We start from the raw sequence: 24931 nt of genomic DNA on the forward strand, positions 1-24931 counted from the left end.
AAATATATGAAATATGAGCAATTTTGTTTCGTGTTGTTTTTTTTTTCCTAAAAAAACGCCTTATTAAAAGGAAAACGTTTTTTTTACGTTTCATCGTCGATCATAAACGCATTTACTCCTGAAAGTGATATTGAAGAGCTTTTACTAAAGATATTATTATAAATAAAGATTATAAATAGGTGGTAAAATATCTATAATTAAAGTGTAGCAGCATCAAGAAATGTTGGGGTTCGCCCTTTACATAAGAATGTACTGTACATTGGATTAGACAGAACGTAGAAAAAATCAATTAGGGAAAAATCGGTATTCGATATCCTCTTCATCAGCATCGTCAATCGGGCTTTTTATTTTTTTTATTCTCAGTCGCTAACTAGTTATCGCACTGCCAAGATCTGCACACATTCCGATAATTCACATTTGAAGGTTTTCTGGGAGAGGATGGATAGAGAAAATACCGGACTATATAAAATGTTTTTTTAACCTGTTAAGCGTCACCCACGTGATAAACCGTTCACCACGATCTACTCGGTACCGCCTTCAACTGTATATTCCGTTCATGACTTTAATTGCCTTTTACAAGCCGTCAGTCTCGTGATGTTACTTTACTCGTATAGTAAGTATAGGATCACCACTTGGCAACACTCTCAGCATATGGGGACTGTGAATAGAAACTTATATGATGTCTGGCAACTATTTTTCTGAAGGTAGCTTGATGTTACAAAACTGTGGTTTCCTATCAGTGCGCTCGGGCGTTCATGCATAAGTGGTTATTTGTTGTTCCTTTTGTAATGAAAGGTCTAAAGAGGAAGGTTATTTCTTTAGATGAAATAAATTATATTCTTGTTAAGGAATTTGATAATGATAACCTGTTTGATAATGAGAGCACTAGTTCTGAATCCTCCAGTGATGAGTATATTGAAGAAACAAAGTTTTCTTTCGATGCCGAAAGCGAAAATGACTTCTCATTACCGAATGACTGGACAACGAAATTTCACAAAACTATAAAGGGAAAGGAAATGCCGAGAGAGAGAGAGAGAGAGAGAGAGAGAGAGAGAGAGAGAGAGAGAGAGAGAGAGAGAGAGAGAGAGAGAGAGAGAGAGAATAAAGTGGATAAATAATGTACAAATGTATGACGAACATATTTGAAAACTATACAGGAAACGATATGAAGAGAGAGAGAGAGAGAGAGAGAGAGAGAGAGAGAGAGAGAGAGAGAGAGAGAGAGAGAGAGAGAGAGAGACCTATCCCTTTCCTTTTGTTGCTTATCCAGGCGTAAGATTTACGATTGAAGATAAAAAGAACCCATTAGAATATTCAGTATTATGTAGCCATTTGAAAATAAATAATAGTAGTTTTAATTGTTTTTTTTTTACTCAACCATATAATTAATATCCCTACTTTTAACTATAATTACGAATTATAAGCATAAAGAAATTATATTAACTTTGAAAAATTATCATTAGTGAAATGACCGCTCAGGGCAAAAAAAGCGTGATTATCGTACAGCAGCCTAGTGCACACTTGCGCCTACTGGCCGTGTTTACGTGTGAGAGTGTCATCATGGATATACAGTACTATACTACTAGATACTGTATCAAACCTTGAAAACCCTTTTTTGTTTTTTGTATCTATAGGAAATAATTCTACATCATTCGGAAAATACTGAAAACAGTAAGCTATGCATAGTACAGTAGTAAATACTACAGTCATAGAAAATTATCAAAACTTTAACAACTTTTTATTGTTTTATTTATCCATAAAAGAAATTTTGTACAGTATTTTATAAAAAAATCTATAAAAAGGATTTCTTACATTATTGTTAAGATAAAAGCTACAGTATATATATATATATATATATATATATATATATATATATATATATATATATATATATATATATATATATATATATATATATATATATATAATATATATATATATATATATATATATATATATATATATATATATATATATATATATATATATATATATATATATATATGTTTTATATATATATATATATATATATATATATATATATATATATATATATATATATATATATATATGTTTTATATATATATAATATATACATACATATATACACACATACATACACACACACAGTGTATATACACTATATATATAGCTAGAAAGCTAGAAATGGAGTGAAAAAAAATTGACGGGTAGGTTGCTGTTTGCCGCCATGATGTGTTTCGAAATATACGAATTTCCAATTACACGAGGCCTTTCATCGACCAAATTCTCGCATAATTCGGGACCCTACTGTACAAGGAACTCTGCTATTACTGGTGTAGAGGCATCGAGAGGAGAGATATTCCTTCCACGGCACCAACCACAGAAGACTCTCCATTTTGCCCGGTAAACTGAGGCTGAGGATTTATGCAAGTAACCAGACAGTCTCAGTGCAACTTGTCATGAAAAGCCCTTCTGAGAGAGGAGACACTGGATAGTCTCCAAGCATGAAGTTAAAGCGACTGCACGGTTTTGTGGAAGATGTTCGCGTGTGGTTTTTTGAGTAGATCTGGTCGTGGAGGACGCTCTCTCAGTAGATCAGGAGGTCTGGAAACCACTCTGCATGATGCCATAGCGGAGCTACAAGGGTCATCATTAAATCCTTGGATGCTCTGGTCTTATTGAGCAGTCTTCCCATCAGACAGAATGGGGGAAGGACGTACACGTTGATGTTGTCCCACAATTGTTGAAATTCATCCTGCCATAGAGCCTGAAGGTCTGGGATTGGAGAACAGTGCAGCAGAAGCTTACTGTTTACAGATGTTGTGAACAGCTCTACAGTCGAGAACCGAACAAAGTCGAGACTTTGTTAGCTATTTGATGATTCAAAGACCATTTGGAGCCTACTATCTGAGTCGGTCTACTAAGATTGTCCGTGAGCACATTGCTCTTCCCTGGAATGAAGTGAGCCGATAAGGACACCGAATGTACTTCTAACCATCTGAGGATCTTTACTGCAAAATGGCATAGACGCTGCGAAAAGGTACCTCCTTGTTTGTCTATGTAAGCCACTACTATGGTGTTGTCGCTCATCAACACCACAGAGTGACCTGCCAGCAACTGTTGGAACTGATGAAGACCTAATTTAGGTGTGCTGCTCTCATCTCTAGGAGATTTATGTGCTGGTACCTTTCTGACTCTGACCAAAGGCCGGAGATCATGTGATGCAGCAAGTAAGCCCCCCACCCTTCTTTTGATGCGTCTGTGAAGGGCATCAAGTCCGGAGGAGGGACGAGAAGATCCTGACCCCTGCGAAGGCTTTCGTCTGTCATCCACCAACTCAAGTCTGTCAACTGTTCCTGGGTAATAGGAACTTAGGTGTCCAGTGGATCTGAGTGTTGGTTCCACACAGACTTTAGCTACTATTGCAGGGATCTTATCCTCAGGTGGCCTTTTGGAAATAGACGAAGATTAGGTGACCTAACAGACTCAACCAACGAGAGGCTGGAAGAACTTTTTTCTGATAAAGGGTGAAGCCACTTCTCTCAGACTGTGTATTTTTTCGTCTGATGGGAAAACTTTCTGTTAGATAGTGTCGATTATCATACCAAGGTATACCAGTCTTTGAGAAGGTAGCAGTGATGCCTTTTTCATATTTATCAAGAACCCAAAATCCTGACAAAACTCGAGAAGCATGTCTCGGTGACGAAGAAGGGTCATCTCCGAGTCTGCCAGGATTAGCCAATCGTCCAGGTAATGAAGAAGACGAATACCATTCCTGAGCCCATGATGACACTAGGGCGAACATTCTGGTAAAGCCCTGAGGAGCTGTCGAGAGACCGAAGCATAAAACTTTGAACTGGTATATTTTGTCCTCGTGTCTGAACCTTAGATACTTCCTTGAAGACGGATGGATTGGGATCTGGAAGTATACGTCCTTTAAATCCATTGTGCACATGAAGTCCCTTAGTCGAACCGCCTGAATGACCGTGTCTGCCATCTTCATTCTGAACTGAGTCTGTTTAACCCTGGATAGGTACGGTGGGTCGTTTGCGACCCCGAGCGTCAAAAAAAAACAGGTTTTTCTCACGTGACTCACCCCTGTGACTGAATTTGTGGGTGATCGACCTGCAGGAGGTGTCTCCCCTACACGCTCTAGTAGTGTCCAGATGTGCATTGCTGTAGCTGTACTCCTTCCCCGATTTCTGAGACGCGTCGGGGTCGTTCGCGTCCGAGTTTACCCTTCTGAGGTAGTTTGCATAATTATCAAAGTTATTACGTATTATGAAATTGTCGTAGAATGGTGCAACTTGTATAGGTTATCAGTTGTGGAAAGTCTTGGTGGATTGTTTGGCTACCATGTGCATGTTTTTTTTTTTAGTTAAAATGTCGTTCATCACCACGAGGACCATTTTACCGCGAGTGCCCCTTTTTCATTTTTTTTCATTTTTTTGCCACGTCATTTTTCCGTAAGATATTGCCAAATAGTGTCGTAAAACTTTTGCTTGTTTAGTGTTGGAAAGTGTGTCTAGATGATGTGGCTACCCATGCATGACTTTGTTTTTGTCAGATACGACGTAGTTATTAGTATATTGGGTATTTAACTGCGGTTACCAATTTCTGTTTTTTTTTCAATATTTGTAAAAATTACTACGTAGTAAGGAATTGCCGTATATTATTCATTTTTTTTTTCATGTTTATGTGTTAGAAAGTGTGCCTTGATGGTTGGGCTAACACGTGCATGTCTTTTTTTTTTATCTGAGATGTCGTATATTAGAATGTCGGGCATTTTACCGCGAGTGTCCCTTTTTAATTTTGTTTAATTTTTTTGCCAAGTCATTTTTCTGTAAGATATTGCGAAATAGTGTCGTAAAACTTTTGCTTTTTTAATGTTGGAAAGTGTGTCTAGATGATCTGGCTACCCATGCGTGATTTTGTTTTTGTCAGATACGACGTAGTTATTGGTATACAGTGATACCTCGGTAGTCGAACGACTCTATACTCGAACAATTCGGAGTTCGACCAAAATTTTCGAGAAATTTTTGCTGCGGTGCTCGACCAAAAATTCGGTACTCGACCAGCCGAACACGTGACGACCGCATGGGCTTTGTGATGATCGCGCCATCTCGGCCACTCTCGCTTGTTCGGGAAGCATCAGTTCTCTCGAGAGCGTCACTCAGACAACGCGCGATCAGCATTCGTTGTGATTTAGTGATTTTCAGTGCTTTTAATTGCTTTTTTAGCTTTCATAATGAGTCCCAAGAAAGTAATGAGTGTTAAGGGGAAGGAGAAGAGGAAAACAGTGCGAACAACGATCGAGTTGAAGAAGGAAATTATAGCGAAATATGAGAATGGTGTACGAGTGTCCGATTTAGCGGTAGAATACGGAATGGCGAAGTCGACCATTTCTACGTTTTTAAAGCATAAAGAAATGATTAAGAAGGCGAATGTTGCAACGGTAGTTACGGCGGTAACTAAGCAAAGGCCACAAGTGATTGAGGAGATGGAAAAGTTGCTTTTAATATTTATTAAAGAAAAACAGTTGGCCGGGGAAAGTGTTAGTGAAGCGTTCATTTGTGAAAAAGCGTTGCATATCTATGAAGAATTAGTGAAGAAAAGTCCGAGTACCAGTGAAAGTGATTCATTTACATTTAAAGCGAGCAGGGGTTGGTTTGAAAAGTTTCGTAATAGAACAGGTATTCGTAATAGAACAGGTATTCATCATTTTCGAAGAATACTGCAGAGGAGGAAGAAACAATTAACAATAGACCAGTTTTTCACAAAAGAAAAGAAAGCTGCTACATCAAAGCCTGTTTCTCCTCCAAAGAAGAGACAAAGAAGAGAAGAAACCCCTGAAATAGATCTGCCCACCCTTTCATTGGAGAGAGAAACAACTCCTGAAGGAGAACTACCCCGCCACATCATGGAAGGGGACTCTCCTTCCAAGCAGTAACCTCCCCCTTCCATCCTCTCCACATCCATCCCTGTATGCCATCGAACCGCTGCTCAAAGGTATGTTCACTACAGTACAGAAAATGGTTTAAAATTGTTTTATTTTAGTACAGTAAATGGTTTAAAATTGTTTTATAGGATTTTCTGATCAATTTCATACACATTTAGATAATTATTGTTGTTTAGGTACACGTTTTATTAATATTTTGGGCCTGTTCGAGTGCTTGGGAACGGAATAGAATATATACCATTATTTCTTATGGGGAAAAAAAATTCGGTACTCGAACAAATCGGAGGTCGAACACGGATCTCGAACGGATTATGGTCGAGTACCGAGGTATCACTGTATTGGGTATTTAACTGCGGTTGCCAATTTCTGTTTTTTTTTCAATATTTGTAAAAATTTACTACGTAGTAAGGAATTGCCGTATATTATTGATTTTTTTTTCATGTTTGTGTTAGAAAGTGTGCCTTGATGGTTGGGCTAACACGTGCATGTCTTTTTTTTTTATCTGAGATGCCGTATATTAGAATGTTGGGCATTTTTCCGCGAGTGCCCCTTTTTATTTGTTTTGCATTTTTTTGCTTAGTCATGTTACCGTAAGGAATTGGCAAGTAGTGTCGCAAAACTTATATTTTTATAGTGTTGGAAAGTGTTTCTAGATGATCTGGCTACCAATGCCTATTTTTTTTTTAGCCAGATATGGCGTATATATAAGTATGTGTTCGATTTTCCTGTGATTGCCATTTTTTCGTTTTTTCCCATTTCTTTCAAAATTACTACGTACTAAGGAACTATCACAGAGTAATATTTCATTTATATGTTTATTTGTCGGAAAATATGCCTTGATGGTTTGCCTAGCACGTGGCTGAAATTTTTTTTTTCTGAAATGCCGTATATTAGAATGGCCATTTTTCCACGAGTGCCCCTTTTTATTTGTTTTGCATTTTTTTGCTTAGTCATGTTACCGTAAGGAATTGGCAAGTAGTGTCGCAAAACTTATATTTTTATAGTGTTGGAAAGTGTTTCTAGATGATCTGGCTACCCATGCCTATCTTTTTTTTAGCCATATATGGCGTATATATAGGTATGTGTTCGATTTTCCGGTGATTGCCATTTTTTCGTTTTTTCCCAATTCTTTCAAAATTACTACGTACTAAGGAACTATCACAGAGTAATGATTCCTCTAGATGTTTATTTGTCGGAAAATTTTGTTTACTTTTTTTTTGATTGAATATCATCAAATTTTTTTAGCTAAAATATTGTTTTACATTTTTTTTTTCGATTTTATTTCCCTTCAAAAAAATTTTTTTGGGTCAGAATTTTAATTTTATAGTCGTAAAATAATCGACAATTATCCAGCAACCCACCATACAATTTTTATGCATATCCAATAATAATTAGATTAGTAAATAACACCTTGAAATTGACATACCCTTCCTACATTTCAAGTGGCAGATTAGGGAGTCTGAGTCAGTGTGGTTGGCGGCCATTTTGTGGACATATCCGAAGCGTAAGCTGCCCTATCTATATATATTCTTGTTCCCTATAGAATTTGTGATATTTTGGTATATTTTTACCTGCATAAATATCATATTATATATTAAATATATGTATTTTTTTACGAAATTTCCAAGTACTCAAAAAATTACCTTTAGATATGGCCCCTGATATAAATGTAATTTACAAAATAATGAAGATTTTTTTACATATTTCTATTTTAGGATAACATATGTTTATTCCCTAAAAAAATTAGCCACTTCCTATTTCATTTGGGTACCCAAAAAAATTCATGAAATTTGGACAATTTTTTTTGGCCAAAAAAAGTTACCCTTTTTTTCTCATTTCAGATCTTCACCTCCATGGGTCTGACTTCATCCAAAATACATCAAGATGTGTCCTAAACATTCAAGAATCAATTCCTAAAAGGATTTGTGTATATATGTATAAACTTTTTTTTTTATGAATTTTTATGTCAGGTCTTTTTTTTTTCTACTTAATTTTTTAAAATATTTATAATAAATAGTTTTTCTGCAGATGAGTAGTATTTATCTTTACAGTTGTTTTAAGCATTCATTGAAGTTTTTTTTGGCAAAAGAAAAAAGGAGGTTACTGCAAAAACTGATTTTTCAAGAATTTTTTTTGCCGTCGGGGTCGTTCGCGTCCGAGTATACCCTTAAAGGGGTGTCCGAGGACCGTACCTATCCAGGGTTAACAAACTTGTTCAGAGGGAATAGATTGATGACTGGTTTCCAGCCTCCAGTCACCTTTTCCACTAGAAAAATTTGACTGTAAAAGCCTGGGGACCCGTCCGCAACCTCTAGGAGAGAGCCCTTCTGCAGCATGGTCTGGACTTCAGCCCTGAGGGCCAGCTCCTTTGCGAATCCCTTCGCAAAGAAGCTTAGATGCACTGGATCCCGAGTTTGCAGGCATCCCCCTACAGGTGGTAGATGAAGAGAAAAGTAATTCCTAATGGAAGTGACCACCTCGGCCACTGCCCTTGGCTCCCTTTTTCCCTCTAAAGGACTTGCTCCCTTTCTGGCCTTTGGACTGAGAGGGCCGTTTAGACACCTTAGTAGGTTCTGAGGACCTAGAGGTTGAGGGATGAGAAGAAAAATCTTGTTGATAGCGAGATGACTGGAAAGGTTTTCCATACGGCCTTGATATCATAACTCTATAAAGGAGAGAATCGTTCGACGATTTCCTCCATCTTTCAGCAGTAATCTCATTCCCCTCTGGAACAGAGAGAGAAGAACCCTCAGGGGTGAAATTCCTCAACCGGGAGACTTCCACCTTCAGCACCTGCTTATGGAATCTCCAAATGACGGTATCCCTTCTCTTGAGTATAGCGTTTGCCCCCAAGTTGACAACATGGTGCGATAAGAACTCAAGAGTTCGGGTACCTGACAAAAGGAAAGACTCCAAAGTTTTCCTGGCCGACTCCTTAGAAAGGTCATGGGAGCATACCATGAAGCCATAGGTCGAGCCACGAAGCCACCTACATGGCATACTTCACCCCTCTCTCTATATTGAGGAGCTCAACTGCCGAGAGGGAGGCCCTCAGAGATGAGAGGGCTTGAGCCGGAAAATCCTTTGTTAGAGATTCCACTGAAGGGTCGAGGGACATGGTCAAATGGGGATCCCCTTCGATCTCGTAGTATTTCCTTTGGAGGACAAAAAGAGGAGGTAGAGACCGAGAAAAGGAAACTGCCCTCAAGGAACCAGAAGTTCCGACTATCTGGGCAATAGCCTTCCTTTTGGCAGCCGCCAAGCCTTTAGACCAGGGCAAAGCTCCACTGGCTCTTGGAGGCTTCTGGATCTCAAAGATCTCATCGAGAACCATATCCTTACCCTCCTGGGTGGTGGTTCCAGGAGTTGACCGCCTATTGATGGCCCTCATGCAAGAGAGGACCAGCCAAAAGGTATGTTCCAACTAATGTCTCTCTTGTTCAGAGTGAAAGTTCAGACTGACTACCTTTGGAAGATTTTCATCATCCATATCCAAGAGATCATCTACCTCCAGGCCCACATCCAGAGCTTGGGGTAGGTCAGGGTTGTTAACAGTATCAATCAAAGGACCCACCACAGGGGACCTTGTATATGCCTCAGCCAAACGAGCTTCCTTTGCCGCAGCATTCTTTTCTTTGGTTTTAGTGTGAGACTCCCTTCACACAGAACGTTCCTTCGCGGTGTTAGGTGGGGGAACTTGCGATGGTTTTGAGACGCCGGCAACCAAAGCTTTAACAGTGAGAGCAGAAGGCTCTTCCTCAGGTGGAGGTAAAGAAATCGGACGCTGGTCCAGAGGCACTACAGTACCTCAATTTCTTGAGGGTTGAAGGAATGAACAGATATCTCCATGGGCGAGCCAATGACCCTACTCATCCTAGGGTGGATGATATCGGCGTGAGGTGGAGTTACGCCTCTCGTCCTTCTCTTCTGCCTCTTAGTTATTGTTTTTCCTTGCCTTAACCAGGGTAAAAGGCATGTTAGCCATATAAGAGTCAGGAGGCACCTCAGCACAAGATCGAGATGAAGGTGATCTCCATGACTTGTCCAACGATGGTCTCCTTCTAGGGTCAAGACTCCCAAGAGACGAACTCAAAGAAGAGTCCCAGGGAATTCTTGAATTAGCTCTTACAGGAGCAGTCAAAGACTGTGGCGGTGGAGGAGCCACACCCAAAGACTTTAGCAGGGTATAAAGGAAGGTGCTTACCCATGCAGAGAGCTTAGAACCTTTAGGCAAACCTTAGGCTTCGCTTGAAAGTCCAGGAGGAGAACGTCCCCTATGGGAAGCTCTAGAGGGAGCCTGCGCAGATGTGGGGGAGTGTCTTTGCGGCAGCAGGATTTGTTCCTTTGATGGATGATTCGAGCTAATAGGGACATTAGCGATCCTATTATGAGGCTCCTTAAACCCTTCTGGAAAGGGTATAGGCCTGTCGCTGGAGGTGGTAGAAGCCGAAGGTGTTGGTGCCGCACTTGTTTGCAGTTCCGAAACCTCTACTCGTCTCATGAATTACTCACGGAAATCATCAATTTGCGCGCAAATTCGCAAGATTCGCGCGGCAATGAGCACAATTCGTGAGCAGAAATGCACTAGGAGCCCCACTGGAAGAGGAAGCTATAACACATTCCTGATGCTGCAAAGAAGCCCTGCGCCCAACGAAGTCGTTAGAGAGTACCTCTGAGAAAGGGCAACCCTAAGCGCTGGAGAACGAGTCACATCGGGATGCGCTTCCGAGTGTTGCATAGGCGAACGCTTTGCTACAACACCCCTGGTGGTAAAAGGAACTGGAGGTTTAGCTGGATGCCTGTCTGAGGGATGGTCAGTGTCATGATCAGGTTTGGTCTGAGGTCCTTTAAGAGAAGGACGGTTGAGGGGCTACGTGCTGATAAGCATCTGGACTTAGGTCTAGAATGGGATGCTTGTGATTGTGCACGAGACTTCTCCTAGTAAAGAGGAACGCTTGCGAGGAGAACATTAAGACCGATGGTCTAGTGAGCGTAAAGCTCTAGAGTAAGAGCGCCTTCTAGACGAAAAGCCTTCAGATCATGATGACCTACGATCCAGATAAACTTCAGATAATCGCAAACGACGATAAGGTGGTGTCGCGAAGGACGAGGAGATAGAGAAGCTCGTCCTTGTGCGCCACTAGTGGAAGGAACGCTGGTCTCTGGAAGATCATCACCTGCAGCAGAAGGGTTCCTGTGGGAAGAAACAGAAGGCTGGTGGTTACAGGACGATAAAGTCCCAGGATGGCAAGTAGGATCGTCGTCAGTAGGAGGCCGTTGGAGGGGCGAACGTGAGCGATCACCTCGTCCGCGCATGGAAGGTCCAGGAGAAGGTGACAGATAAACTTCGCAAACCTCCAAAGCGTGAGATGTTAAAGGCTCTGGAGAAGGGTCTTTCCTGGCACCGCGCTGAAAGAGACAAGCAAGTTTTTCCTTTGTAAGGAGCACAGAAACCCCTAAGGTCAGATTAGTTATGGCTGTAAAATATACTCCTCAGCCACCCCAAGTCTATTAAAAATTTTAGATTCTATACACCCCACTGGTATCAGATTGGCAACAGGAGCATTTAGAACTTTGCACATTCCAAGCCTCCTTGTTGATGCTGAAGAATTAGCTTTAGACCTTTACCGAAAGTCGTATACTATTTGGTATTGGTTTAGTTTGCAAAGACTTCCTAATTCTTTAGCCTGTCAGACTGCAAGCCTTGTAAGGCACTCAACATACTTTGAGTTACACCCAAAATCCCCTCAACCGTATGGTTTACGGGAGAAACAATTGATAGACAGTCTTGATATAGTTAGAACTACGGTGCTTCCATTTAAGGTATCATCAATCCCTCCGTGGAAATTACCAGAGATATCTTTTTGTAAATATTTTATTGGAGTTAAAAAGAATATGACTGACTTAGAAACCCGGTTTCTATTTACAGAACATGTTACAAAACATAATTAATCGACTTATATATACATTGATGGCTCCAAGTCTGATGCTGGCACTGGATTTAGAGTATATAGTAATGGTTTTAATGTGGAGGTGCACTTCCTCTAACAGCTTACATATTTACGGCCGAACTATACGGCATACTAACCACAGTTGAAAAAATAGAGCTGGAAGAGAGGGGTAATCTTATCATTTTTAGTGATGCAAGGAGTCTCCTTCAAGCTTTAGATGTTTTTAATTCCAGTAATCCTTTAGTTTTAGAGATTTTAAAATGGCTTTTTATCATTGGACTGAGAGGTATGACAGTTCAATTTTGCTGGGTTCCGGCTCACGCAGGTGGGTCTGGGAACGAGAAGGCAGATTTCATAGCAAAGAATGCTGCTGCTGAGTTGCGACCATGACGATATCCCATTCTTCGTGATGATTGTTTATCTAACATTAAGAATTTGATTTCTAGTAGTTGGCAACAGCATTGGGATGGTTTGGTTGAAAAGAAGATGCGAGAGGTAACGAATGTTATAAACCCAGGAAGTATAACATGATGCCCTGAAAGTGAGAGACTAGTCTTTGTCGTCTCCGCATTGGTCACACTCGGTTGACACATGAATATCTGCTTACTGGCCTACACCAGCCATATTGTGACAACTTTTTGATACCCTTGACAGTGAACTAATGCCCCAATTATAGTAGTGAAAGAAATAAGATACCTGTTAGAGGCTCGAGGTGAGGATGGCAGGTTCATCCTTGCCATGATTCTTGGACATGATGTGTCCTACCATCCTAGAGGTATTTTTAGCTTTACTTCAGAAGCTGGTCATCTGAAAGATATTTAACTTTTAAAATATCTTTGCTTTTATGATTTTAATTGAATATTGCATTCTTTAATTAGTTATTTATAATAAATTATATCAGTATCAATGACCTTGGATGTCAGGATGCCAGAAAACTTCAAATCAATCAATAAATAAACCCTAAGGTCAGCTATACCTGCAAAACATCTGCAAGGGAGAATGACTCTCCGGTGGCCGGAGGTGAAGTTGCTCCTCTAGGGGAAGCAACTAACTCCCGGTAACCTGGGGTTGCCAAGGAGTTATACTGTCTGCGCTCCTGCTCGATCGTCCCTCAAAAGAGCGCGAATAAGGAGCTTTTAAAAGAGATTTGGGGGTGCGAGAAAAAGAACGCAATTTCCTCACCCCTGAGGGAAACAAGGCGAACTCTGCTCACAACGATACCCTCTACACGAAGGATACAGAGTGCGGGTCGGTATCCAGCGATGACATGATAGTACCGCATGCAGAGCCCTCGCGCCCAGGACAGGTCCGCATCAAGGTGATCCGAAGAAGCAAGCACACCTGAGAAGAGAGATTAAAAATGTCCGATGACAGCCTTGGGAGGAGAAAGAGCCGTCCACTCTCTACTGAGCCAAAAGAAAAAGTGACGTAGCACACAGTTGTTAAGAGTATATATAGATGTGGCTGGGTATTCCCCAGCCACCCCCGGCCTGCCCACCCAAGGGGTTAGGCAGGGTTGCCACCTCGCACTTTAAATCTAATGACTTCCTTCCAGCTTTGCCGAAAGAATATCCAAATAAATAACGAAAGGTTTGTTAGTATGGGAACAAATCTATGAAAGTATAGTTGTGACTCATATTTTCACATGAACATCGAAGCGCTTGCAATTTAAATGCTACTTCCTACTTACACTCCAGTTCACAAGCAAAATATCCTTATACTTCTTTCTGACCATATCTTGCGATGCTTCAAAACTGCTCCCCTCGAGAATGCCTAAGGTTACTAAAAATACTACGATGAATCCTGGAGCAAAAAGCAGTTGATCAACAGCAACTTTTTTAACAGCCACAATGCCTTTTCCTGAACCAATATACTTATGCAATGCTCCATACCACGTTCCCAATGTAGGTCCCTGGAAAGAAAAAAAAAAGCAAAAAGAAAAAAAAGGATGAATACAGTATGGAATATTACATAATGTTGGGTAGAAGATTTGGTTAAATAAAAATTATATTAATTATAGTTGTTGAAAAATATTGATGATCTATTAAATATGTTATTTTTATTAGTAAAATAAATTTTTGAATATACTTACCCGATAATCATGTAGCTGTCAACTCCGTTGCCCGACAGAATTCTATGGAGGGATACGCCAGCTATCACAATACTAGAAGGGGGTGTACTTACCAGCGCCACCTGTGGCCAGGTACTCAAGTACTTCTTGTTGACACCTCCTCAATTATTCCTCGGTCCACTGGTTCTCTATGGGGAGGAAGGGAGGGTCGATTAAATCATGATTATCGGGTAAGTATATTCAAAAATTTATTTTACTAATAAAAATAACATTTTTCAATATTAAACTTACCCGATAATCATGTAGCTGATTCACACCCAGGGGGGTGGGTGAAAACCAGTGTACAAGATTAAAGGATAGCTAAGTATCCCATATTTCATATAACAGTTATCTCAAATAACAATGAAATAATAAGTACCTGGTAAGGAAGTCGAATTGAACCGTTACTCTGCCTCTTTTTTAAGTTCGTCTTCCTTACTGAGCGCAGCGTTCCTCTTGGAGGCTGAATCAACCCAAAGGTGCCAAAGTATATGGGGTTGCAACCCCTACTAAAGGACCTCTACAAAACCTCTAACCCAGGCGCTTCTCAAGAATGAATAGACCACCCGCCAAATCAAAAGGATGCGGAAGGCTTCTTAGCCTACCGTAACAACCATAAAAACAACAATAAAAGCATTCAAGAGAAAGGTTAAAAAAGGTTATGGGATTAAGGGAATGTAGTGGCTGAGCCCTCACCTACTACTGCACTCGCTGCTACGAATGGTCCCAGGGTGTAGCAGTTCTCGTAAAGAGACTGGACATCTTTAAGATAAAATGATGCAAACACTGACTTGCTCCTCCAATAGGTTGCATCCATTATGCTCTGCAGAGAACGGTTTTTATTAAAGGCCATCGAAGTAGCTACGGCTCTTACTTCGTGGGTCCTTACCTTCAGCAATGCAAGGTCTTCCTCCTTTAAGTGAGAGTGGGCTTCTCTAATCAGAAGCCTTATATAATATGAAACCCCATTCTTGGACATGGGCCTCGAAGGTTTCTTGATGGCACACCATAAGGCTTCTGACTGTCCTCGAATAGGTTTAGACCTATTAAGATAATACTTGAGAGCTCTGACAGGGCAAAGAACTCTCTCTAGTTCGTTACCTACCATGTTGGAGAGGCTAGGTATTTCAAACGATCTAGGCCAAGGACGTGAAGGAAGTTCGTTCTTTGCTAGGAATCCGAGCTGAAAAGAACATGTAGCAGGTTCGGTCGTGAAACCAATGTTCTTGCTGAAGGCATGAACCTCACTGACTCTCTTAGCTGTTGCAAGGCAGACGAGAAAAAGAGTCTTGAGGGTAAGGTCCTTGAAGGAAGCTGACTGGAGAGGTTCGAACCTAGGCGACATAAGGAACCTTAAGACTACGTCTAGATTCCAGCCTGGAGTGGATAGACGACGCTCTTTAGACGTCTCAAAAGACTTAAGAATGTCTTGAAGGTCCTTGTTGGAAGAAAGGTCCAAACCTCTGTGGCGGAGAACTGAAGCCAACATACTCCTATACCCTTTAATCGTAGGGGCTGAAAGGGATCTCTCATTCCTTAGATGTAGAAGGAAGTCAGCTATTTGGGTCACAGAGGTATTGGTAGAGGATATTGAATTGGCTCTACACCAGCTTCGGAAGACCTCCCACTTAGACTGGTAGACTCTACGAGTGGAAACCCTTCTCGCTCTGGCAATCGCACTGGCTGCCTCCTTCGAAAAGCCTCTAGCTCTAGCGAATCTTTCGACAGTCTGAAGGCAGTCAGCCGAAGAGCGTGGAGGTTTGGGTGCAACCTGTCTACGTGAGGTTGACGTAGAAGGTCCACTCTTAGAGGTAGAGTCCTGGGGATGTCGACTAGCCATTGAAGTACCTCTGTGAACCATTCTCTTGCAGGCCAAAGGGGAGCAACCAGCGTCAGCCGTGTCCCTTCGTGCGAGATGAATTTCTGCAGAACTTTGTTTATTATCTTGAACGGTGGGAATGCGTACAGGTCGAGATGGGACCAGTTCAGTAGAAAAGCATCCACATGAACTGCTGCAGGGTCTGGAACAGGGGAACAGTACAGCGGAAGTCTCTTGGTTATGGAGGTGGCAAACAGATCTATGGTAGGTTGACCCCACAAGGTCCAAAGTCTGTTGCACACACTCTTGTGGAGGGTCCATTCCGTGGGAATGACCTGATTCCTTCTGCTTAGGCGATCTGCTGAGACGTTCATATCGCCCTGAATGAACCTCGTGACCAGAGTGAGGTTTAGACCTCTTGACCAAATGAGGAGGTCCCTTGCGATCTCGTATAGGCTCCTCGAATGGGTCCCTCCTTGCTTGGAGATGTAAGCCAAGGCTGTGGTATTGTCTGAGTTCACCTCCACCACTTTGCCTAGCAGGAGGGACTTGAAGTTCAACAGGGCTAAATGAACTGCTAGTAGCTCCTTGCAGTTGATGTGGAGTAATCCCTGTTCTTCGTTCCACGTTCCCGAGCATTCCCGTCCGTTCAAGGTCGCACCCCAGCCCGAGTCCGATGCATCTGAGAAGAGATGAAGATTGGGGGTCTGAATAGCCAACGATAGACCCTCCCTGAGAAGGAGGTAGTGCTTCCACCACAGGAGAGTGGTCTTCATCTCTTGGGTGATTGGGATAGAGACTGCTTCTAGAGTCGAACCCTTGTCCCAATGAGCTGCAAGATGGAATTGAAGAGGGCGGAGGTGGAGTCTCCCTAGCTCGACGAACAGGGCCAGTGATGAAAGGGTCCCTGTGAGACTCATCCACTGTCTCACCGAGCAACTGCTCCTCTTCAGCATGCTCATGATGCACTCTAGGGCTTGGCTTATCCTGGGGGCCGATGGAAAAGCCCGAAAATCCTGACTCCGAATCTCCATTCCCAGGTACACAATGGATTGGGAGGGAATGAGTTGAGACTTTTCTATGTTGACTAATAGACCCAGTTCTCTGATTAAGTCTAAAGTCCAATTGAGATTCTCCAGACAGCGACGACTCGTGGAGGCTCTCAACAGCCAGTCGTCTAAGTAGAGGGAGGCTCTGATGTCCGATAAGTGTAGGAATTTTGCTATATTCCTCATCAGATGAGTAAAGACCATAGGAGCTGTGCTTAGGCCAAAACACAGGGCTTGGAATTGGAAGACAACCTTTCCGAAAACGAATCTCAGGAAAGGTTGGGAGTCTGGATGAATAGGAACGTGAAAGTAGGCATCTTTCAAGTCCAACGAGACCATCCAGTCCTCCTGCCTGACCGCTGCTAAGACCGACTTCGTCGTCTCCATCGTGAACGTCTGCTTGGTGACATACGCGTTGAGCGCGCTGACGTCCAGCACCGGTCTCCAACCCCCTGTCTTCTTGGCCACAAGAAAGAGACGGTTGTAGAAGCCCGGGAATTGATGGTCCCGGACTATAACCACTGCCTTCTTCTGCACAAGTAGCGACACCTCCTGGTGCAATGCTAGCCTCTTGTCCTCTTCTTTGTAGTTGGGAGAGAGGTTGATGGGCGATGTGGTCAGAGGTGGTTTGAGGCAGAATGGAATCCTGTAACCGTTCCTCAGCCAACTGACAGACTGGGCGTCTGCACCTCTCTTCTCCCAGGCTCGCCAGAAGATCTTGAGTCTGGCTCCTACTGCTGTCTGGAGATGCGGAGAGTCAGTTTTTACCTTTAGATGTCCTGGAGCCTTTCCTGGACTTGCTCCTGTAAGTCTGGACGGGAGCTTCCTCGGCTGGGGGCTCTACCACGAAAGGGCGGTATGAACCTCGTAGCAGGGGTATCAACCACTGGGGAGCGATAAGTCTTGGGGACTGAGGTAGCAACCTTAGACTTACGAGCCGATGAGGCTACAAGATCGTGTGTGTCCTTTTGTATCAGGGCAGCAGACAAGTCCTTAACCAGCTCTTCGGGGAAGAGGAACTTCGAGAGCGGAGCAAAAAGAAGTTGTGACCTTTGGCAAGGTGTAATGCTGGAGGAAAGGAAGGTACACAGCTGTTCCCTTTTCTTCAAAACCCCTGATACAAACAACGACGCAAGCTCACCAGATCCATCCCTAATGGCCTTATCCATGCAGGACATTAATAGCATGGCAGAATCCTTGTCCGCAGGAGAGGTCTTCTTGCTGAGGGCCCCCAGGCACCAGTCAAGAAAGTTGAACATCTCAAATGCTCTAAACAGTCCTTTCAGTAAGTGATCCAGGTCTGAGAAGGTCCAGCAAACCTTAGAACGCCTCATTGCAGTTCTCCGAGGCGAGTCTACCAGACTTGAGAAGTCAGCCTGGGCAGAGGCAGGTACTCCCAAGCCTGGTGCTTCTCCTGTGGCATACCAAACGCTCGCTTTCGAGGTGAGCTTAGTCGGCGGGAACATGAAAGAAGTTTTGCCAAGGTGTTGCTTAGTCTGCAGCCACTCCCCTAAGATCCTTAATGCTCTCTTAGAGGACCTTGCTAGGACTAGCTTAGTATAGGAGGACTTAGCTTGTTGTACGCCCAGCGAAAACTCAGATGGTGGAGAGCGGGGAATAGCAGAGACAAAGTGGTCTGGGTAAACCTCCCTAAGCAGAGCCAAGACCTTACGAAAGTCAATAGACTGTGGAGAAGGCTTGGATTCATCCACGTCTGACGAGGGATCCAGGTGTGCCTCCTCATCATCAGACGCCTCATCATCAGAGTGTAGCGAAGATATTGGACAAGAATGCTGAACAGCAGAGTCAGAACGAGTAGGAACAATATTAGTGGTTTCCTCTTCAAGTAACTGTTGAGGGGGAACCTGAGGCTCAGACTGCAAAGGCTGAATAACAGACAAAGCAGAAGGAAGGCGCATGGGTGGAGGAGGCTGACTCCTAGCATGAGAGGTTGAACCCAAGGGTTGCGCTAGCTGAGCGGTTGGTGGAAGCGGAGTAGCAAGTTCCTGTTCCTGTGGTGTGAGCGGAGCGTGATGAGGTTGAGGCTGCGCAGAACAAGGTAAATGTCTCGCAAGCTGAGGCTCCTGAGGCGCAAGGCCAAGGTGTAGTGGAGCTTGCCTTGTGGATGGTTGAGCTCGCTGCAGCGAGAGCTGAGGAGACTGACTCATGCACGGGAGAGGTTGTTGTACCTCAGCCGAGAGTAGCACCACTGGTGGAGCAGCAAGGGGAGGCGGAGGAAGAGAGGTATAATCCTCCTGATCCCATAGCAAAGGTTGCCTTAAAGAAGGCGGAGGCTGAACACCACTGGGAACAGCAAACTCAGACTGTGGCTCAACATCGTACGCCTGGCAGGTGGTACTGCGATCAGGCGGAGCAAGCGCAGGCGGAGCGAGCGTAGGCGGAGCGAACGCAGGCGGAGGGAGTGTAGGCGGAGGCGGAGGCGCAACACTCTCAGCCCGACACTCACGCATCAAGTCCGAAAGCTGTGCTTGCATGGACTGTAGTAGAGTCCACTTAGGGTCGGCAGAAACTACAGTAGGCTGAGGTAAAGCCTTAACAGTCGAGCTCTGTTGTGGCAGAACCTTACTCCTCTTGGGCGGAGTGCAGTCGACAGATGACTGCGGCGAGTCAGAGCTGAGCCAATGACTGCAACCTGGCTGAGCACTCGCGGACTGGACTCTGCGTTTAAGTGGTCTCGAGACCTGAGACCAACGTTTCTTCCCTGACAGATGATCAGCGGACGAGAAAAAGACGGGCTCAATCGTCTGCAGGTGGGAGTGACGGTCTTTGGAAGACACGCCCGCAACCACCGAGGATACTTCTGTGCGCCTAACAAGGCCTGCCGAACCCTTATGCCCTTCGACATTGCTTCTCCCCTGGGCTTGGGAGCTTGCAAGAGGTCCCGGACTGGGAGGACGACTGGCTCGCACAGAAGTATCCCCACGCACCACACTGGCACTGACACTAGCACTTGGCACTGCACTGACACTAGCACTCGTCACAGCACTGGCACTAATTCCACCCACTGCACTCTTGACCTTAAGTTCCTTAACTTCGGCCATCAGAGACTTATGGTCACTTACCACTGACTCTACTTTATCGCCTAAGGCCTGAATAGCACGCAAAACAACAGACATATCAGGCGGAGGGCAAACAGTAGGTTCGGGGGTAGCCACTACAGGGGTAGGAAAAGGTAGGGGATCATGAGGTGAGGAAAACAGTGAAGAGTGAGAAGAACTCCTCCTAACTCTACCTCTCTCTAACTTAGTTGAATATTTTAAAAGACGGACAAATTCCAGTTCCGAAAGTCCGGCGCATTCCTCACATCGATTTTCTAACTGACAGGGTCTGTCCCTACAGTCAGAACAAGCGGTGTGAGGATCTACCGAGGCCTTCGGAATACGCCTATTGCAAGACCTACATCGTCTATGGGAGGGGGCTTGCGAAATGTCAGACATCTTGAATCCAAAGAGTTAGCCAAAGGGGTTTCCAAAATCAAGCAAAAGATCGTTAACCGTATATCAGGACTATATAAAAGCTATCTAGCTAATATAAGAAGGTTTCCAGTAAAGCGACAGCCGAAATCTGAGAGAATACTTCACCAATTAGCCGTGAACAAACTCGAAGATCATAAGCATATCCCAGAACGTCTTGCCGGAAGCACGACAGAGGAATAATTGAGGAGGTGTCAACAAGAAGTACTTGAGTACCTGGCCACAGGTGGCGCTGGTAAGTACACCCCCTTCTAGTATTGTGATAGCTGGCGTATCCCTCCATAGAATTCTGTCGGGCAACGGAGTTGACAGCTACATGATTATCGGGTAAGTTTAATATTGAAAATGATGAATTACTTTACTCAACAATTGGTATTTTTCAAATAAAGAACAATTACTAGATACAATTTTTTTTTCATGCAAAACTCCGAACAGTACAGAGCTTATAAACAGACCACATTTATGTTTTGTGACTAAACTAGACAATTCATTCCAAATGCAACCCAACTCACCGAAGTCCCAACGGGATCCTCAGGTCCCCTAAAAGTAAGGTTTGCTATTTTGCCTCGTCTGGCAAAAGCTACCTAAATAGGAATTTAGGTAGGAGTTCCAAATAGCAACTCAGGGAGAGCAACTTAACAAGAACCTACTAGTGACTTGGTAGAGAGACCTCCGATTAGTAAATGGTGACTCAAATAGTAACTTGGGAGGGAGTAATGAGTAAGTAACAACACCTAGAACTGGGTGACTGAAATAAAAAAAAAAAAATCCAACTCAAAAGCATCTGGGATTGATATAACCAATGAAACAGAGAGCTCAGAAGGTTAATAAGAGGTTGTTAATGTACAATGAAGCTGAATACCTGTGAATCTTATCAAAATTAGGGAGTTTAGAATTACAAGATCATAGAGTAATGATGGAAAAAAGATATAAAGAGGACCATGCTCATCAATGAGTAGAGGCGAATAATTAGGAGACAGTTGGTGTCTCACATGTTATCATATGTAAAAGAAGAAGATTAAGGAGACAAATGTGAAGAAACTGCTGACCTCAAATAATGTACATCCCAAGAATTCAACTGCTATTACGCTTCTTGATTAAAAAAAAATTTACAAGAATAATTTGCAATGCTAAGAACTTCAATGAGAACATCCAATGTTACAGTATAGAAAATCTCACTAAAGGAGCAGATGTAGAAAGAACATGATCAGGTGGAGAAATGTCTAAGCCTCCTCATTGTCCCATCTACAGTAATCATAAAACATACTCCTGGTAATGTTACCTGGGAGGATATCTTGTAGAAAACAAAAGGTTGGATGTGTAATCTCTCCATCACTTGATTCTTTGGATATCTAAAAAAAATTACTCAGACAATGCAAAGAATGTTCTCTTTGTAATGAGACAGATAGAAAAGCAAAAGGCATGGTGCCCTGGTCTTACTTCAAAAAAGTAATTTGTCCTCACTGCAAAGCAAGCCGTGAAGGAGAGATCAATTGAATTCCACTCCTCAATGGGGGTTATTATGTAGAGTACTTGCAAAGTAAGCCGTAAAGGAGAGATCAATTAAATTCCACTCCTCAACAGGAGTTATTATGCAGAGTATTTGATATTAACTGAAAACTTCAAGGCAGGAAAAAAAAAGAGAAACTCCATCCTCAGAACAAGAACCAGTGAGAAACCAGCATAGCAAGACATTTAAGTACTAATGCATGACACTAGTGATCCAAATGAGTGGAACTTCCTTACAGCAAACTACAATCAGAACTTAACATTCACAAGTGTGCTATTCATAAATTTGATTATTCAAGAGAAATATTTATAAGTATTTATTCACAACTATATAACACCAAATACAGGAGATGCCTAGATAGAAATGACAAAAACAGTCAAGTATCAAACAAAGGCTTGAAAATTTGCTTATACAGTATAACAATATCTATCTCAACTTACTTTCCTGTTAAACAACTGGCTATACTAGGCTGTATTTAGATATACTGTATACAAATCAATGCTTTTATGTCTTTTCACTTAAGTTCCACTAACACATATCATTGTAAATGCAGTTACTAAAAAGGAAAAAAAGGGCAGTTATATAACACCAAACATAGAACAGCATACATAGTTATATAACAGGGTAGAGTAAGCTGATACTGATACAGTTGTGTAAGTGAATTCTCTAGTCCTTGTTTTTCTTATACAGTAATTACTTTGTGTCTTTACAATTTGGTGATATATAAGTAGAGTTAAATCACCTTTGCAAGGTTGCACAAAGCAATTCTGTTTATATTGTCAAGCCTACAAAGCTTCCAATTGAGATAAATTACATATCCACAGTCAGCAAAGATGAGAATGGTATAGGGGTTTTCCATAGTATAAAAAATTTTCTAGGGATGATACAACAGAAGAGAGAACAGCAAACAAATCAGTCTTCCTTTAGTCACACATACATATACCAAGGCACTTCCCCCAATTTTTGGGGGGTAGCCGACATCAACAAGGAAACAAAAACAAAAAGGGGACCTCTACTCTCTACGTTCCTCCCAGCCAAACAAGGGACTCAACATAATGTCCAAACCTTGTAAAGAGGAGAGGCATACACTCACATACATCTGAAAGAAGCAAACATTTCAAGGGAAGGCTTTGATTCTCGTACTGTGAATGACTGCTTGTAATCCACTCTTAAGGTACCTTCAAATCCTGGGTAAGCTATTGCATCCACAATGTACTACAGTATATATTTCCTGTTCTTTTAACCAGCCGTAGATTTTTCACCATGCTAAGCCAGTCTACTAAAGGTTCAAGGGACAAAGATTCTACATTTTCTACATTTATGACTTACAAGATGATTTTCATACTTTATGCATACACTACTGTATGTATGAAAATGGCACATGCAATTTATTACTCAATTTTACCTAAAGGGTTAAATTTACGAGTTTAGAAATAAGCAGAGATTTCTGGACCCAATTCATGTGTAAATTAAAAGTCGATTGTCATTATTTATAGGGAAAAAGATCTGCCAATATATAGGAGACTGGGGCTTGTTTATGAGATGGTGAAACACAAGAAAAGTGAGCTTCTTACTTTATGGGATCCTGAGGAGACGTGGATCTCATGTGCAGTGCTCTTGCCCAGCAGCTCTTTCACCAGGAATTTGGACTAATAATAAGCAATGGGTTTGCTATAAAACAACTTTGCAATCACATGAATCATATACTGTACTATACTCAATCAACGATAAACTTGATTGCAACTCTATTGGGAGTTATAAAACCTTACTCACCACAAAAAAAGTACCAAGGCTGAAAAAACGGAACGTTCGTTGCCACTGGAACTGTTCGAAAGATTTCTTTTCAACTACAAACTGAGCTAATACATCTCCTGTCCCCATCAGTACACCTGGAAGAGAGATATATGCTTTCAATTTAGTTATCAGGCTTATATACATTCAAAGCGTAGTAATTTTATAAAGTGAATTGCATTTTACCTAGATATACAACCCTAAAAATGACAAATTCGGAGATAATTTGCATATTTCCTAACCATACAAACCTTAGCTATTTACATAGGGTTTACTTTCGGCGTAACTGAAATTGATGAGCCAACAGATTTTAACGAGGGTTTACTAACCCCCCCCCCCCCCTCGTTAGCAGGGGGTAGGGGAGGGGTAGCTTGCTACCCCTCCCCCCTCACATACCGGTGAAATGTCTCACTTCACTTAAGAGGTAGGACTTGACTTGGGGGACAGGGCTGGCGGGCAAATATGTGTAAATAGCTAAGGTTTGTATGGTTAGGAAAAATACAAATTACTGTATCTCCGAATTTGTCATTTGTTCCGTAATCGAAATACAAACCACGCTATTTACAAAGGGTGACTTACCCTTAGGAAGGGTGGAAAGTCCCCAGCCATACTGGCTTTGGCTTACCCGGGGACTCAGAATCCGAGTGAGTCGCACTCGAGAAAACGAGTCCCTGCACCTCACAAGTTCCTTGCTCTGCAAGGAAACGTGTGGCCTACCTAAGCTTGTGTGTGAAGGAAGAAAATGTGACTCGTCCTAGGCAGTTGACCTGGAGTTCTTAGACGGAACTCTGGGTTAGGACGTTCCCAATACCACCTCCTTAGGGGTTAGGGGACGCGACAGTATTATCTCAATACTTGGAACACATGGTAGCATGGTTTACCTGCAGAGGTTTGAGGTCAGCTATGCAGAGACCAGGATGCTGCTTTCCCCAGGAGAGGGGAGGATGAAGAAAGAAGTAAGGGCCAGACATACTTCTTCTGTTCATGCAGTCTAAAACCTGGTAACAATGCCCTCAACCTTCTGCTACCTGTCCAAAAAGGAGCCTGAGGTTAGACCAGCTGTTGCCACCACAGGGTGATAGAAACGTATCGATACCCCTGTGGGTCACGTCCTGCAGGAAGTGGGCTGCAAAGGTCGCTAGACGCTTCCAGACTCCAGCTTGTAGCACCTGCGTCACAGAGTAGTCCCTCTTGAAGGCCATGGACGTTGCGATGTGTCCGACATCGTGGGATGTAGGGCGACGTGACGGGGGAGGGTCTGGATTC

The 24931-nt window shown here is 42.6% G+C and overlaps 1 protein-coding gene across 3 annotated transcripts in view; it reads right to left on the minus strand.

The window, feature by feature from the left end:
- Positions 1–24931, minus strand: part of Mpv17 (Mitochondrial inner membrane protein MPV17) — a 509363-nt gene that overhangs the window by 55814 nt on the left and 428618 nt on the right. For all 3 annotated transcript variants that reach the window (XM_068356816.1, XM_068356814.1, XM_068356813.1), the window contains exons 2-3: positions 23648–23763; positions 13583–13804 (exon numbers count right to left, since the gene is read on the minus strand). In XM_068356816.1, the coding sequence (XP_068212917.1) occupies positions 13583–13804; positions 23648–23763 (338 nt within the window). The remainder of the gene's footprint in view (positions 1–13582; positions 13805–23647; positions 23764–24931) is intronic.

This window comes from Palaemon carinicauda, chromosome 33 (assembly GCF_036898095.1).
Source record: "Palaemon carinicauda isolate YSFRI2023 chromosome 33, ASM3689809v2, whole genome shotgun sequence".
NCBI lineage: Eukaryota > Metazoa > Arthropoda > Malacostraca > Decapoda > Palaemonidae > Palaemon > Palaemon carinicauda.